At 42.5% G+C, this 17301-nt stretch overlaps 1 protein-coding gene across 8 annotated transcripts in view; it reads right to left on the bottom strand.

Annotated features, from left to right (window-relative positions):
• Positions 1 to 3308: 3308 nt before the first annotated feature.
• Positions 3309 to 17301, bottom strand: part of PALM2AKAP2 (PALM2 and AKAP2 fusion) — a 387246-nt gene continuing 373253 nt past the window's right edge. For 5 of the 8 annotated variants that reach the window (XM_068234280.1, XM_068234279.1, XM_068234285.1 and 2 more), the window contains 3 exons: positions 13300 to 13478; positions 11615 to 11653; positions 3309 to 5395 (listed from right to left, as the gene is read on the bottom strand). In XM_068234280.1, coding sequence (XP_068090381.1) covers positions 5303 to 5395; positions 11615 to 11653; positions 13300 to 13478 — 311 coding nt within the window. In that variant the 3' untranslated portion in view covers positions 3309 to 5302. The remainder of the gene's footprint in view (positions 5396 to 11614; positions 11654 to 13299; positions 13479 to 17301) is intronic. The other 3 variants (XM_068234281.1, XM_068234286.1, XM_068234282.1) reach the window with 2 other exon arrangements.

Raw genomic sequence — 17301 nt, 5'->3', positions numbered from 1 at the left:
AAATGGACCTGAACTCAGGACTTCCTCTTTGCTCTAAAAGATAAGCAACAGCATATTAACCTTTAAAGAAAAACATTTCTTTGTTACAGCTGATACAAATCCTGCTTTCAAATCCTGTGAAAGCAGACCCTATGTCTGCTTTCACAGAAGCAGAAATAGGGTTAACATCCAGTTTTTACAAATTAGCTGCCGAGGCAGCCAGCTGACACATCTACTTACAGTTGTGATTAGTCACAGATGAGGGGGAATTAGACATACAGGTCAAAATTCTTCGGTCCCGTGCAAGAGTTCAGGTCCACTGTAACCTAAATGTGTTTAGCATGAATCTTTCATCGTGGCTCCTTTACACAGCCCTAGAAATGACAGCCGGAAGAGCCTGTGTATAAATAGTGAGTGAAAACTCTGTTGACCATCTCTTCTGGAGCCATGGCTGAGAGTGACTCACACTGGGTAAGGTAACATACATACAGGTAGAGTCAGCCATCCACCATGTCTTTAATCTATTAGATTTTCAATTTGCTTCAAAAAATTGAACAAAAAAAAAAAACAATAAAAAATTAGGACCCAGTTGACAGAGGGAAAGCTAATTAGGAAAAGGCTTTAAGTTGATCTCTCAGGAAGCTGAGGACTGATGTCCAATCACTACAAAGCTAGCAGCGGGCTGGTTCAACTGATTTTCAAACAACTTTCTGCTGAAATATTATCACCATTAAATGATGCAAGGTTATAAAACTACACCATGATCAATTTCTGATCATATAAGAAGAACTGATTATTTGTTGGGTAAGGTCTCTGCTGCATAGTGGATAGCTAGCTTTCGTTTTTGAAGATTAGATTTTTAAAAAACAAAAACAAAACAAAAACAAACCCAATGCTCTCATCATCCATTTACAAACCAGAATATACATTTTTAGGGTCCTTTTCCACTGCTACACACAATCGTACAAGCATCAATTTCCACAGGCTACGATTGTGCCGTATAGCTGTTGGGTGTGAAGCAGGGTTGTGGTGGGAATTGCACAAGCCGAAGATTGCATGCGGGGGGGGGGGGGGGGGTGCGTCAGGGGCGTGCACTAGTAGGAAATGTGCACCGCAACTGACAAGTGAATCACAGTGCTCTTGCAATCAGCAGAACGGCCACGATCTGCTTTTTTGAAGCGGATCACTAGTGGAAAAGGGCCCTAAGTTCTGCTTTTACCGAACATACTTCTACCAGCTGGATCACACAGTTGGCTGACGTCGGCTTGTTTAGCCGATGCTAGTAGCAGAAAAGCAGTAAGATTACATTGGTTCCCGTTATCAAGTTGTGCTTTGAGCTCCTGGGGACACGGAACTGGAAATGCAGCCAATTCTGTATGCTGCATGTAGCGTCCAAGTCAAGACAACAGGATCTACTACAACATTTTCACGAACACCACCAACTGCTATAGCCGTTGTTTAAAAATGCTTTCACCCATTTCAATGGAACGGTGGTAGATCTTCTTTAAACAACGCTTTTGTCAGCTGTGAAGCAGCCCTAACAGAAGCAGCTGGTGCTGCAGAACTGACCAAATAAAAATGTAGCATCAAATACAAATACTGAAGATGTCCATTCGAGCCAAATCCCCAGCTCTATCAAGCAATCGCCTTTGCCTAAAGCACAGCTTAATCGATGTGGCAGAGCAGCCTTGTTGTGATCAGCAATCAGCACGCTCCAGCATTTGTACATTGAGTATACACTAATTGTTAAATTGTGGCATCTTTATTGTACATATAATAAATATAGACAATACATTCTTGCTGCATAAAAAAAAAGTGTTTTAGTCCAGAAATTACCTTGAAGAATAAACTACCCTATTGCTATATGCGACATTTAAAACAAACAACCTCTATACTTATGTGATTAATAAAACACAAGAATAAATATGATTGTTCTCTAGAATGGTCTTCTATCTTTGCATTTGTGGCTCGTGCAAATACTTGTGTTAGGGAATACTGTAAGATGTGTCAATACTGGAGCTGGGCCAGTTGTTACTATAAAGGGGGCCCGCAATGATCCAATTTCCTAAACAATCAACCATCCGATAATCTTTGCGATCGAACGCTAACAATGAAAGGGAAAATGATAAACAATCCAATAAGAGAATTATTCCGAACTTTGGATGGCCAGAACAATCGATTTGTTGTCGATCAGTAGCATTAATGATACAGAATCAGATGGTCGATTGTTTGGGAGATGTGACCATTAAATAGGCACATTAAAACAGACCAGATGACTGTTTGAGATTCTGGGCCTGATTTCTCAATACTAGTGCAAGAAACATTTCAGTAAATGTGGATCAAATTTCAGCTTGAAATAGTACAATCACTGTATGGAACAAAAATGAATTAAAAACTAGAACTTCATTCAATCAAATTATTGTTTGAAAGTTCTTCAGGAAATGCATTTTTGTACGGATTGTACAGGGGAAGCAGTGGTGGGACATGGGCAGGTGTGCAACTTTCCCATTCCCAAATCACTGTACAGCTAGCAGTGGTAGTGCTCCCATTGCTACTTCCCAATTGATCTCCAATCAGAGAGTAACTGACCGTCTGCAGGATTGTGCTGTTGCCACATAGTGGATGGCTAGGATAGGTTCTTCCTGGGATGCAGAACATAAGGGACAAGATCAATCTTCACTTCGCGTTTAAGTAAATGGCTGCTTTTAGATGGCTTGGAGCATTTTTTCTTTTTAAAAGGTAAGATTTTTAATTGAATACGTCTTCCTGTCAGAAATTGCCATGCCACTTAAAATTTTAGCATGCTTAAAATCATTATTAATGCAATATAAATACACCACCAATTTAAAACCTATTTTGAAGCAAGCCTGGAGCCGATAAAAAAAGGGAGATACTTTCCACAGTACAGAATAAGCCTCTGGATACTCCAGACCATCCACGATCCCACTGCTGCCCTCTGGAACCGTCACACGCATACCCTCCACGTATGAAGGCAGCTGCACTGTGCAGTATTACAGAGCCAATCGTACATGGAGGAGAGATCTGTATGTTACTGCACTGGCCGTACTTTGTGGCTGCACAGTGCGACCGCACATACCTGGACAGTAGTGCGGCCACAAGCAATATTCAGTAGTATCGGCGAATATTGCAAGCAGGGTCCCGTTGGACCGGGACTATTCAGAGGCTTCTCTCTACTGAGGTAAGTAACTATTTTTTTTCTTCTGGCTTTAGGTACTCTTTCAAGCAGAACTACTGTAACATTTTTCCCTCTGCTGCGATTAGTTGGCCACTTCATTGAGAGTTCAAAAACAAAATTTTGTTTAAAAAAAAACAAAAACCAAAAAAACAACAGCCCGAAAAATATATAGATTTAGGGCTGGTTCAGACGGACGTCAACCAGCCACCCGCAGCAGCCCTGCATCTTGTTGCAAATGTTCTTCTGCATGCATGCAAAAAAGCATTTGTCGGCTTTCCACAGCGCTGCCTTGCGTGCAGCGTTTTTCATCCCCACAGGAAGACACGGACGTGTGGCTTTAAACAATCCTGGAAGCAACCTGCTGCTTCCAGGATTGGCTAAACGTCGGGCAGACTACAGTAAAAATCGTATTGAAACACGGCATTTGCACAAATGACGGTAAACGGCAGTAATGGATAGTACTAATGGATGTCCATTCATCTGAATGGTCAGCATTTAAACGTTACAGAACTGTCCATTTGAATCAAGCCTTCGTTTCATTTTCGCTGCATTTTTTTATCCCCTTTTTTTTGTTTGAGCCAACTCTGGAAAAAAACAGCTTCTTCTAGGGTTGCTTACTGCCATGCCTTTGTGTTTCCTTGTAGGGGGCGAAAATGGCAGATCGCTGCTGAACGCTGTCAAATGCTTTTCTGTACGCTTGCAGTAAAGCATTGATCGAGTCACCTCACCAAAGGACGCCCATGTGTATCGGCCCTTACTGTAGGCATAAAAAGTTACATCCTTGTGTTTTAAAACAAGGATAAACTTAATAATGTAAGTCTATTGCATCTGATAACTCAACCTCACTTTAAGGCATTTAACCACTTTTAAACATTAGTACATTAAAGCTCTAACTGTAAATACACTCACAGTTCTTTCAATGGCACGTCTGTATAAAAAAAAAACTTTTGAAAGTAATCTAATTGGTCAGCTCTGTGCGTTTTATAGTGGAGTTTATTTTGATTTCTCTGTGAAACCATTAGACCACTCCAGTATGTAACAGTTTAGTACATTCTCCATTTGTACATTGCAGCTGACTAATAAGAAAGCCAGGAGCTGGTGTATTTTCAGTGAAACCTACCTATTCTTGTAAGTTTCACTTCCTCCAGGCTTTGAAAACCAACACTGACCCTTGACAGCTAAGATCACTGGGAAGTGTGACTGAAATAGCTCTAGTGCTTATGTGTTGATGAAGATGGGGTGACCTATCAACTCTTCTCACGCTGTGTCTCAATGTGCTTTAAAGCCATAATTTTGGTTATATTAACTTAAAAAAATCAAAACTCTGATTGACCTATTCCCTGAGAGCCACAAATGTGAACATGCACACAATTTGTGATTATGCTGTTGTGCTTTATATCTGAAAGTTTTTAAAGTGGCAACTGTAGTAAGTTCCTGTAAATAGTCATGTTGGCTTCTAAAATAAATATAGGCATAACTTGCATAAAATACCAGAGAAGCCATTTATGTGGAATAATTTACAAACATAAAACAAAGCAATGAAGTTATTCATCGGTGTTTCAGCAAAAGAAAAAAAAAAAAGGTAACAAGAATTTTTTTTCAATTTTTCCCAAAGACCTTCCGCAGCCATGTGGTGTAGAAAGCCAGGTATACAATACTGCATATTGATTTAGTTAAATATGTTGTTAATTGTTGTGCACCTTATATGTACAGAAACCCACAGATGCATGTATGAAGGCAATCTTCCTTTAAGTTAGCGCTGCCCCAAACATGCATGTGTATAAGGTAGGATAAGAAAAGGGCAAATGTTATAAAATGCCATAAAAACCTGCGTTTTCAAAAAGAAGCAATTGCACTGCAAGTTTGGCTTTGTTCATAGTCCATGCTCAGCACTATTTATAGGATCAGCTTCCTTTTGAGAATGCCACAGATCCGTCTCCATTTCCTGAGAGTCCAAAGCTTTACGAGGCTTGGCACTGCTTTCAGCGCCAATCAATCCGAGCATTACCTCATTCTTTCTTATAACTGCGTCATCTCTATACAGATTGCAGAGGCTGCTTAATGTTCAATAAATATGCGAGTAAATGAATTTTTTTGGGTTTTCATTTTCTTGGATGAGAAAAACTCTTATTCGTCGTCTTCACGGTTGGCATATAACCCTGCTTCCCAACGCAATGCCTGGGCACTCTTCCTGCGTCCCACCCGTACTGCCTCAAGGACCTGCAAGAAGAGAAATAAGGGCCTTTAGTCGTCACTTAGGTCATAAAAGTACATAAAAAACAATGTAAAATGGCAACAATTCTACTCACAAAGTTCACAATATACAATGTTCACACGCCATAACAAGCAATAAGGTGTGTAAACAGCTGCAAAAGAAATCAGATGTGGTGAAGTTCTGGACCTTTGTTAAGAACTGTAAAAGGGGAAATACTCTATAGGCAGGATTCACACAAGTCCATGCAAAAAACATGTGTCTTGCAGGACACTATGTACATTTGTATGCGTTTTTCTATGTGCTTTCTTTCAGAGTAACTAATGAAAGTCAATGGTTATTTGCATGCGGTATGTGTATTTACGCGGCAAGATGTATGTTTTTTCCGCTAATAAGAAAACACCCAATTTTTGACTTGTAATGTGATTCTCCATTGAATCCCATTACATGTGTGTTGATCTAGGCTTCACAAAATGACAATCCCACGCCTTTTTTTTTAATGTGTGTGAACCTTTCCTAAGTGTCTTCTTGGCTAGTAAAAACTATTAGAGCATCTTGTAAATGTAAAAGTCATAGTTCCAGGCTGTGTGACATGCTGTAAGTATAAGGCTATTGCCAGTGGGTGGCAGCCTGGCAGGAGCTACAGCACTACTCCATTATTGCCCCAGAGACAGGTCACAGCGCATTCACTTCTCCCTGGCTCAACACATCTGGCAAAGGACACAAAGCAAGAATTAATGCTAGTATCAAATGTGTTCACTGTATAAAATGAATGCCTATAATACCAATCAGGGGCATACAAAATGTACTAGACAACCCTATAGTCTAGAGTCATGCCCAACAATGACTTTCTGCATAAACCACCTAACGATCCACTGTATAGCTTTATTATAGGGAATTCTTCATATCCTTTAGCTTCTAGTCTCCAGTACGCAGCTTACACTTCATAGACATGCATGTTCATCTATCTCTTCATTCCCCAGAAATGCTTTGCATAGCAATCCATCAACAGGCTACTATAATGGCCACCCTCTGGTGCAGAAACTCTGTGTATGGGTGACTCCCTATTTGGCCTCCTCGGGTCACATTCACCAGCTTCACCATGGCCAAGACTTCAGGAATTGATGAGATTTTTGTATGACAACTATTCTGGTTTCTATTTCAGCCAAGCTTTTATTTGTCAATGCCTCAATCTACATACAAATGTTTATCGAGACCCGTGTAGGCACTCCGCTACTGAGCCTGGTTTTACCTATGTAGAAACTTCCTGATAAGCTGATGGCAAATACACTTTTTAAGTACCTGGTCAGGGTCCACTTCCTGCAGCATAGGTCTGTAACAAGCATAGACCTGTAATTGCTACAGGCTGCAATCTTCTGAAAGAGGTTCAATCTCTGGTTGCCCACATGCAGTCTAGATAGCACAAAGATGCAACCGAGCAGTATCCTCACCCACAAAGTCCGCCATTATCTCCTTAAAGGTGTAGTACAAGAGAACCGGCACCATCCATTGTATATAGCTCTTTTATTTGCTTGTCAGAGGCATAACAGCAATCAATGCAACGTTTCAGGGCAGCCGCCCCTTTATCAAGCTATGCTGTGCAGCATTTCTGCACAGCATAGCTTGATAAAGGGGCGGCTGCCCTGAATTGTCGCATTGATTGCTGTTATGCCTCTGACAAGCAAATAAAAGAGCTATATACAATGGATGGTGCCGGTTCTCTTGTACTACACGTTTGATTGACTGGGGTGCAGCTGGTCATACCGTGGCACATCCGCCCTACAAATTGAGGAGTGCTCCACAACTACTTTGAAAAAAATTATCTCCTTAAAGGGAACCGGAGGTGAGAAGGATATGGAGGCTGCCATATTTATTTCATTTTAACTACTTTGCATCCAGACCTTGTTTCTCACTTATGGATCAGAGCAGTATTGACATTTTAGCTATGTCCATATTTAATCAGCAATAACTTTATCTATACTTCTGATACCTAAATGAAATATATATTGTTGTTTTTTTGCCAAGACATTTTCTGACAAGATTAGGTGGATGCTTGCTTCAAGTGTGTGATGCAGACACTACTGCAGCCAAAAGGTGCCCATACACTAATTTGAATTCCCATTTATATACAGCAGATTCGATCACTGTGATCGAATCTGCTGTGAAATTGATAATGTAAACACTGACCGATTGCCATCCAACATCGATCGATTCAGTCGATCGGTCCCAATGGAAAGTTTTGCTTGATTGCCAGCGGGTCAGAAGCGCATCGCTAGCGGCATTCAATTTGGCGATGACCAACGCTGCATAGCGGCAGCAATATCACCTGACTGGCCGGCGCGAGTCCACCAGAATCTGTTCAGTCACACTTCCTCTGGCTGTCCTTCTTCTCAATGTCCTCTTCACTTCCTATCACGTCCTGTGTCAAGCCGAAGTTGAAACAGTAGAGCGCCATGCCTAAAGAAGTGTGATTGGAAGAACCTCAGGAACTCGCGCTGGCGGACAGGTAATATTATTGCTGCTGGGCAAAGCAGGGGCGGCGAGGCAGGCGGCAGTGGCGACATCACAGGTTTTGAAACGATTTCATGCTGAAATCAATTCAAATCTTTGTATAGTGTATGGGCAGCCAATAGATCCCTCAGTGATCAGATTAGATCCGAGAGGGATCTATATGTTGGTTGATCTGGTTGCAATCGACCAGTATATAGCAGCCTTAACGCTGGGCATACATACAATAATACAATACAATACAATAACATTTCTATAGCGCTTTTCTCCCATAGGACTCAAAGCGCTTAGGCTCTCTCAGATTCAGTAATTAGAAGGATGAAGTATTCACACAACAAAAGTTATATTTCTGCAAATGCCAGACTGAACAGGTGGGTTTTCAGTCTGGATTTAAACACGTCCAGGGATGGGGCTGTCCTGATCTGTTGAGGTAAGGAGTTCCAAAACGTAGGGGCAGCATGACAGAAGGCTCTGGGACCAAAAGTTTCCAAGTGGACTCTGGGTATGACTAGATTATTAGAACCTGTGGATCTGAGAATGCGGGGATTGCTACGCAGCTGTAACATATCTTTCATGTATCCAGGGCCTAGATTATTCAGGGATTTAAATGTCAGTAGGCCGATCTTTAATAGGACCCTCCATTCTATAGGTAGCCAGTGAAGGGAATGCAGGACTGGCGTTATGTGGCAGTGACGGGGTTGGTTGGTTAGCAGTCTGGCAGCAGTATTCTGTATCAGCTGTAGACGGTACAAGGCCTTTTTTGGAAGGCCAGTGTAGAGAGCATTGCAGTAGTCCAGTCGGGATGTGATGAAGGCGTGGACTAAAGTTGGCAGATCTTCTGGGGGTATGAGGTGCTTGATTTTTGCAATGTTCTTCAGGTGAAAATAGGATGATTTCACCACAGCAGAGATTTGAGTTCTGAAGTTTAAATCCCCATCAATTAGAACTCCCAGGCTACGCACATGATCAGAGCTGCGTAGATCCGTGCCTCCTATTCCCAGTGGTGAAGACTGCAAGTTAAGTTGTTTTGTTATCATGCTCTGCCCTCCAATCAGAAGGACTTCAGTTTTGTCTGCATTTAGTTTCAGCCAGTTGTCATTCATCCATTGCTGTAGTTCACGTAAGCAGGCGTTTATAGTTAGAGTTGGGTCTGTCATACCAGGCTTGAAGGAAAGATATAGACAGTTTTTCCTTATCAATGGATCGCTGATGGCTTGGTTGATAATTTCCGACAGGTCCGATCACTGCGCAGATCGATTCGCCACTTGATCCCCGCGGGTGGACAATGGACATAATCGAGCGGAAGATAAGGAAGCGCCCGCCGGGACGAGCGGGAATCGATCCGGGTGCACGCGGGGACATGCCGGCATCGAGCCAGCGCCTCAATCCGCCACGGAATTGCATCCGTGTATGCCCAGCATAAGAGACTAGCAGGACTACCAGGCACCTGTTACTGTTTAAAAGGAAATAAATATGGCAGCCTCCATATACCCCTCACCTTAGATTCCCTTTAAGGATTCCCATTAACTGGACAGTTCTTAAACAATCAACTTTCTGATCTGATCCTAGTGATTGAAAGGAAAAGATCATAAATCGGGATTAAAAATGGGTTGAAAAAGTATAACCGATCCAATCATTTCAGATGGGTTTAACCTGCTGGACTGATGGAGCACTGGCAACATCAACACCCATTCATTAAAACTAATTTGATCTCTACGATTGGATCAGAAACTCAATCATCTATGAAAATGATACAGTTAATGGGCACCTTAAATCAATTCCTTCTGAATCTGTGATCATAATTTCAACTAAAATGAAATTACCTTTTTTTTTCTACATAACATAAGTGTTTATAATGTTTCTTGCTCACTAATAGGATTTTCTTAAAGTGGAACAGCCTACTTGCAACGAGGCAGCATTTTACTGTACAAGACAAATCTGACAGTAGGGAAGATGAGGCCATATAGAAACAAAGACTTTTTGCAGTGATCATTTTTCCTGGTTGTCACATGATCTACATGGCTGGTGGCTGAACAATAAAAGGTATCTAGTGACACTTATCACAAGTCTCACGTTGGCCTGTACACACCCAAACATACATCAGTGGCGCTACTGTAAATGAAGCGGATCATGACTCAGCTGTGCGCGGCCATGAAGTACAGTAATATGTTATAGCAATCATTTTGTACATCCCCATACACCATGACATTAGGATGCATAAATCAAAGCGGTTACTCTAACAGCAACTGGCAATTTTCCACTATGTTTAATGACACAAATTCAACATTTACTTTGTTGATAAAAACTAAAGCACACCTTATAAAATAAATATTCTGAAGGGGATAGTATTCTGCAGCAATATTTATATCTTTGTAGATTGGATAGACGTTGATACTGAAAGCAAGAAGAATATTGTGGATCTCTACACAGATCAGCAGTAAACAAAAAGGTACCAGCTAAAATGTGAGATCTAAAAGGTATCTACTGGCAAGACATGATAGCCACCTAAACCAGCTGTGTTCTGACAAATGAAGAGCTCACGTCTGTAGGATATCTACAGTTTCCTCCATTTTAGGGATTGCAGTGAAGAGGCAGGTCGGAAAACACTTTGCCTGGTTGTGTGGATTATTTAGTCAAGTACAGTACTTTAATATCCTTTTGCAGCTGGAGGCCGCCTGATTCACCCCCCCCCCCCCCTTTACCCCCCCACACAGACACACTTATCCTCTCCATCGAACTAGACAAGCTTCTCATCTCAGCCTATCCTGCATGGCTAAACTGAAATCTTGTTTTGCATGGACAATATTATCTAATGCCTGTGCAGGAGTAGAAGACACCCCTCCCAGAAGACACCCCTCCCCCCCTCCTAGAGCACAGCCCTACATGTAGTCAAATAGAATTTCCATGTCCATCTTCCCGCTGTCTCTGCAGCTGAAAGGTGGCCATACACAATTTTTTTTTACTGTGAATCAAGCCGGTCAGAATCAATTGCTCAACCAGCAGTGTATTGGGAGTGCGGTGGTAACGGCGTTCGATTTGAGGACAACCGATGCAGAGTGTTGACCACAGAGCTAACTCTCCCCTGTCCGTTGGCATGCCTCCTCCAGTGTCTTCTCTCCATGCCGTGGCACTCCTCCCTGTATCTTCTGAACTGGTATGTCTGTGCCATGTGACAAGCACTAGAGGCCAAACACTAGAGGCACTGTGGCATACACGATGGACCTCCAGTGAGTCTAGCATTTGTAACAGAACACAGGTGCCCCTGGAGAGAAGACAGAGGATGAAGCGACACCGGGGGAGGCCCACCGGTGGACAGGTGAGAGTTAGCACCGCTGACAACACCCAGGGGATACATTAGATGAGGGAGACCTGGGGGCCCAGGAGGTGGCAGCGGCTCCACAGTACAATATGTGTAAAAATTCGATCCCTCTTAGATCAGATTTTCATCTGATAGCCATCTTTAGTCTCAGAACTTGCAGGGGTATCAGAGTAGGACTGTCAGTTTGCAGCTGCTTAGGTGGCTTTACCTATGAACATGACCTAGTTACACATATCATGTTCAAATAAGGGAGGATTTTATTAGGATTCCAAAATAAAAATACATTTTTAAAGTGTATCTGTGACATTAAGAAAAAGCACAAGACTATGGGGTGGAGGGAGGAAGCCATGCATTAGAGAATATGCATGCAGCCACACAGATACAGAGGATTCACAGGTACCTCATTAGTAACTCTGTAAGACAGTATTTTACTGGTATACTGGTGAGAGAGAGGAAAAGAAGAAAGTTAGTGCATTGAACAGAGACACACGCACAGGCAACAGATACAGTAAAGGGATCAGATGTAAGACAATCCGTTAGTAAGGAGGTCAAGTCATCTTATCCTGTTCCATGGTGTTTGCTAATAGAAAGGTGCCATCATCCAATCCTCCAAGATAAAACATTACTGAAAGTTTAGTCAAAGTTTTTTCCCTCATTAATCCTATTGTACATTAGAAATGCCTTTATTTTCCAATACAAGAAAAGGAGAACATTAATTAATATGTTCCTTAACATAATACTGAACACAGCAAGCTACAAAGCAGCAGGTACCTGCATTCAGATAGCCTGATTGTGTTGGGAAAATTAACACATTCCTGCAGTTTAGCAAATTCGGTACTTACATATTATACCATCAACGGAATTTGACTGCCCCCTGTTTAAAATATATCTCCTTTCCATTGAAAATCTACAGGATTGGAAAGCTGAGAATCTTTGCTTTCATTTGCACTATGCCCTGCAATGGTGTGATGCATCGTTCCTGAGTTAGTGGGTGATGAATGAGGGATGTCTACTTTGCCTGGCTGCCAGCAGCACTAACCTGGGAACATGAGTTTCCAGCCCGAAGGCCAACGAGCAAAGCAAACGGGCGAGAATCCTGGTGTGTAATGTCCACTATCCAAATAGACAAAGTTAGAGTAAAAAGATGTCTGAGTGGAGCTAGGACCAAGCCTGCAGCCCAGCAAGCAGGCAAAAGGACAAGGATTCCAGAATAGCAGGGAATATCACTTTAAAAAGAGCAGACACCCATCATTGAAAACCCGCTAACTCAGGAACAATGCATTGCACCGATGCAGGGCATAGTGCAAATGAAAGCCAGGACTCTCGACTTCCCAACAATATGGATTTCCATACGGATAAAACATTTTTTTAATGGGGCAGGAATACATAAGTACTGCAAATTCATCACTAAGGTCATCTTCAGGACCTGATACAGAGCATAGCCACCTCTGCTTTGGGCTCTTGCTGTCATTGGACTCCAGAATGCCCTTCCTGACCAATCAGACGTGAGCTCACACGAGCAGGAATCAGCATGCATGCATTTGCCACACTAACTGGGTTCAGCAGTAACTGGGCTCGGGAGCAGAGCATTTGTGGAAAAGCCTGTAAGTCTTCAGGTCTGTGGTTGGTTTATTTAAATCTGTAAGCAATCCGCCTCATCCTAAGTGAAGTGGGGCATACTTTCCATTTCTGAGTAACAGCTGCAACATTTCTTCATACATACATACATACATATACAAACATACCACAATCACAATTAACAACACTTTTGTATAGCTATACCAGTACAAGGTACATGACTATTGCCCAGACATATGAAATAGGGGAACCATTCAACCAGGAACACAGAAAGTGATAGAGGACTAGCTGAAATGCAACCCTGGTCCTAAGGTACTTTGCTTTCTTTGCTGTCACAGGAAGGTTTGTGTTTATTTCCTGACCCATTGATGTTAACTATGCAGACAGAAATAAAAACAAAAACAAAGGCTCTAAGCTTTCCACATTGTATACAAATTTTGAACCCCAACACCCCCCCCCCCTCCCCCCATATCCACCAGGAATGGATTGCTTTTGAAGTGAACTTACAGTAGAATCGTCCACTCGGTCGCGCCTCTTACTTTTGTGGGTCTCAAAATCATCCATTAGGGTTTGCATGAGGTTCTTGGGCCGCTGGGATGCAGTGGCATCTTCAAGCAGAGCATCAGGCTGTATGGGGAACGTTTCACTTCTTGGTGAAGACTGACTCTTTATTTTCTCTATTTTGCCTGGAAGGATTACAGAAAATGAATAAGGAACAGTCCGACATATTCAGTATCCAATCCTAAACACTAGAATTATACTCAGTGAGGTGGCTGCCTTTCCACTGCCCATGCCCGAGTGCATGGGAGATACTGACAGGTAGTGGATTCACTGCCTTCAGTCTCAGGGCTCTTTTCCACTTGCGGTGATTGCGATGCTGAATCGCAAATCGCTAGCCATTTTTAAAATGTATTTCTTAGTGTGAATAATAAACAACCACTAGGTGTCACACAACTAATGTGCAGTAAAAACTGTTCTCCAAGTCTGACATTTCCCTATAATGGAAAAATGTTAACATATCCCCCTCCTACAGATCAAGGACAGTACAGAACAATCACTGGATAGAGTCTACTGACAGTTCATATAACGTATAACAGTGCTTATCTATTGAAGCATGACCGATAGCAAACATGCGTGCAAACTCTTCTTCTTCAACATCAAAAAGGAGAAGTTGGTGTGGATTGTAATGCGTGATGCATTAAATGGGATAACCTCAAAGAAGGCGGAAGGTTTTTTTTTTCCTTTTGAAAATACAGAGTAACCACATATCGATAGCTAGCCTGCTAGCTAGGCAGTGAAGATTCCCAGTAATATGGGAATGTGACTGTGTCATTTGCAGACTGCATGCCACATAGCAGATAGCATTCCCACACTGCAGCACTAGAGTCACAGAATCAAATCTTGGCAAAGTCACTGTCTGCATGGACTCTGCACATCCTCCCTGCATGGAGTTTGTACATTCTCCCCATGTTTGCGTGGGCTTTCTCCAGGCTGAGTAGGTATAGAGATCCAGATTTACAAAGGCATTTCTAAAGAAAGCAACAAGCAGAGACAGGTGCTCAAATTTAAAATGGGGCGCACTGCTACCATGGCTTGTGAATGTAACCAAACGTGGGTGTGGTTACAGGATGGGGTCAAACTTTTCTCTCATTTTTTCAAGTCAATCCCTTATGTTTAGCCCCTTCTATATTACCCATTAAATGTGCATCTCCACTTTCATGCCCTACATACTGTATACTACAAGTACGGCAATGCCTCTCATAATGTTTGCTACTATAAATGATACATATAGCAGGGGCATTTTGTACCATGCGCTGCTATAAATGCCCACATAAATACCCTTAGTGCCTCCCATGTATGGTGTGTAAGTGCGGTCATAAATAAAATAAAAATCAAGCTTTGTGACCAGGTCTACAGAAAAATGTATGTAAAATGATCTTACTTTTTGTGCTGCCATCACATTTCCAGTCACACAATACCGTGCCTGCTGTTAAGCTTTGTACTACGTGACGCAGGACAAAGCTATGAGAGCATTAACCTTATAGTACTGCACCCCCCTCTCTCTTCCTTGCATCACTCATACATGAATGAGCATTCTCAGTAAATTTATCAATGCCCGATCAATACTTAAAGAAAAACCGTGACCAAGAATTGAACTTCATCCCAATCAGTAGCTGATATCCCCTTTTACGTGAGAAATCTATTCCTTTTCACAAATGGATCATCAGGGAGCTCTGTATGGCTAATATTGTGGTGAAACTCCTCCCACAGGAAACCCTGAGGACCATGGTCCTGGCAGTTTCCTGTCTGTGAACCTTGTTGCATTGTGGGAAATAGCGGTTTACAACTGCCACAAAAAAGCAAGCAGCAGCTTCATCACCTGCCAGCAGTAAAAATTTCACCATGTGATAAATGTCAGAATGTAAATCAGGGATTTAAAAAAATGTACAATGGGCAAACACTGACTAAATCATTTATACATAATTATTGCTTAATTACATTATTTTCACTGAAGTTCCTCTTTAAGTGCCCTATGCAATCCCTAACTCAACAGCAATGGAGCTCTAAAATTAGGCAACGGGAACGTCACTTAAAGGGAACTTTAACTAAGAGGGAGATGGATGTTTCCTTTTAAACAATACCAGTTGCCTGGTCTCCTGCTGATCTATTTGGCTGCAGTAGTGATCGAGACACAACCCTGAAACAAGCATGCAGCTAATTCAGTCTGACTTCAGTCAGAGCATCTGATCTGCACGCTTGTTCAGGGGCTGTGGATAATATTAGAGACACAGGATCAGCAGGAGAGCCAGGCAACTGGTATTAGTTTAAAATGAAAAATCCATATCCTTCTCAGTTTAGGTTCCCTTGAATTCAATTCCATTTATCACCCGGCCAGATGGGATAGAACTCTTGCTTTGGCAATTTAATCACCCAGTAATTTATTTTCCTCCTATGAAATGAGCATCCACCCTGAAAAAGTTTTGACTGGCCATTTTTTTGGAGCAGTGAAATTCCTCCTCAGGGAAGATTCTCATTGGCCAACAAGCTAAACCAATTGGGAGCCCCAGTGGGAGGCTCAAAGATTCTATATTGCTGGCAAGGAGTAGAGTGGTAAGTGGTAGCTAAGGTGCCAACAGTGCTGGGCAGAAGATTGGTGCTGCTCGGTCTAGGAGTGACAGGGCCGGGATGCCCGGCAATAGAACAACGAGCTGCAGCAGTGGTTGTAGTGGCAGGTGACAGCGACTGGGTGCGCACATCTACTGGAGAAGAGAGGCTGCAGTGCCCTGGTGCTGAAGGACAGCTCCAAGGCATGTAGGAGCATTGCTCACGTGAATAGCTATTATTCGCCTGAGCATTGCTCTTTACACTCAGACATCGCTAAGGAGAAGCCGGGAATTGAATTTGCTGGTAAATGCTGAATGATGTCAGGTGATAAAAAGCTTGCAAGCTTCAAGCTTCTTACTACTTCAAATACAGCCCAAGATGTGACGTGATATAGTGTATACATATCATAATAATATGTCACCTCCAGTACTGCAGACCAAGACAAAAAGAGGTTTTCATGTTTCAGCACCATACGAATACAGAATAATCAGACTGGTGATTTTATCTGATTGCCATCTGGAGTCAGGAAGGAATTTTTCCCTTTTGGGGCTAATTGGACCATGCCTTGTAAGGGTTTTTTCGCCTTCCTCTGGATCAACAGGGATATGTGAGGGAGCAGGCTGGAGTTGTACTTTGTACTGGTTGAACTCGATGGACGTATGTCTTTTTTCAACCAAAATAACTATGTAACTATGGTGCTCTTTGTCATCGCTATTCCTACCCAAGACAATTTCACATTGACACACTGTTGATGCATTTTTTTCATATGTTGGTATGTTTTTGTTTTAATAGTTTCATAAAAGTGCGAAATATGTCTCCTCAGAAGCATGAGTATTGCAATGACAATAAAATCACATTAGCTTCCTCTGGCCACAGGGTCTCGGTCTTCTTCTAAGGGAACGTAGGTCAGGTGTATTCCTCCCCTGGCATGTAAACGTACCTGCTATTCTCCTATCTGACCTGACACAGCTGAGCCTTTCCTGACTCCTCTGAGGCCCCTTGCACACTTGCGTGCTGTGTCGCCCCTCGTTACTCTCCCGTGCTGCTTCCCCGCCACAAGGGCCATGCAAGTCTATGGAGACTAGCACAGTCACACGATGAGACACAGTGCAGCGCAATGCAGATGCAAAGGCTACAGCGCCTTACTGCATGATCCGTGTCTACTGCACGGATTATGTAGCAATGCAAATCAATGGGCGATGCAACAAGTGGGCACAATGGGAGCATGGTGCATAGCGGTGCGCATGCGAGGACGGACAGGAATCCCAGTGACAAACTTCCTGTCCAGCATGGAGTACGTCACTAGCCGGGGGCGGAGCTATGCTTATGACCCTGTTACCACACTGTGTCGCAGGGCCATATGAAGGCTGATTTCTGTAGCACGATGCTACTATCAGGCGTGCC

This window comes from Hyperolius riggenbachi, chromosome 1 (genome assembly GCF_040937935.1).
Source record: "Hyperolius riggenbachi isolate aHypRig1 chromosome 1, aHypRig1.pri, whole genome shotgun sequence".
Taxonomy (NCBI): domain Eukaryota; kingdom Metazoa; phylum Chordata; class Amphibia; order Anura; family Hyperoliidae; genus Hyperolius; species Hyperolius riggenbachi.
This window is presented reverse-complemented; position numbering and strand designations above follow the sequence as displayed.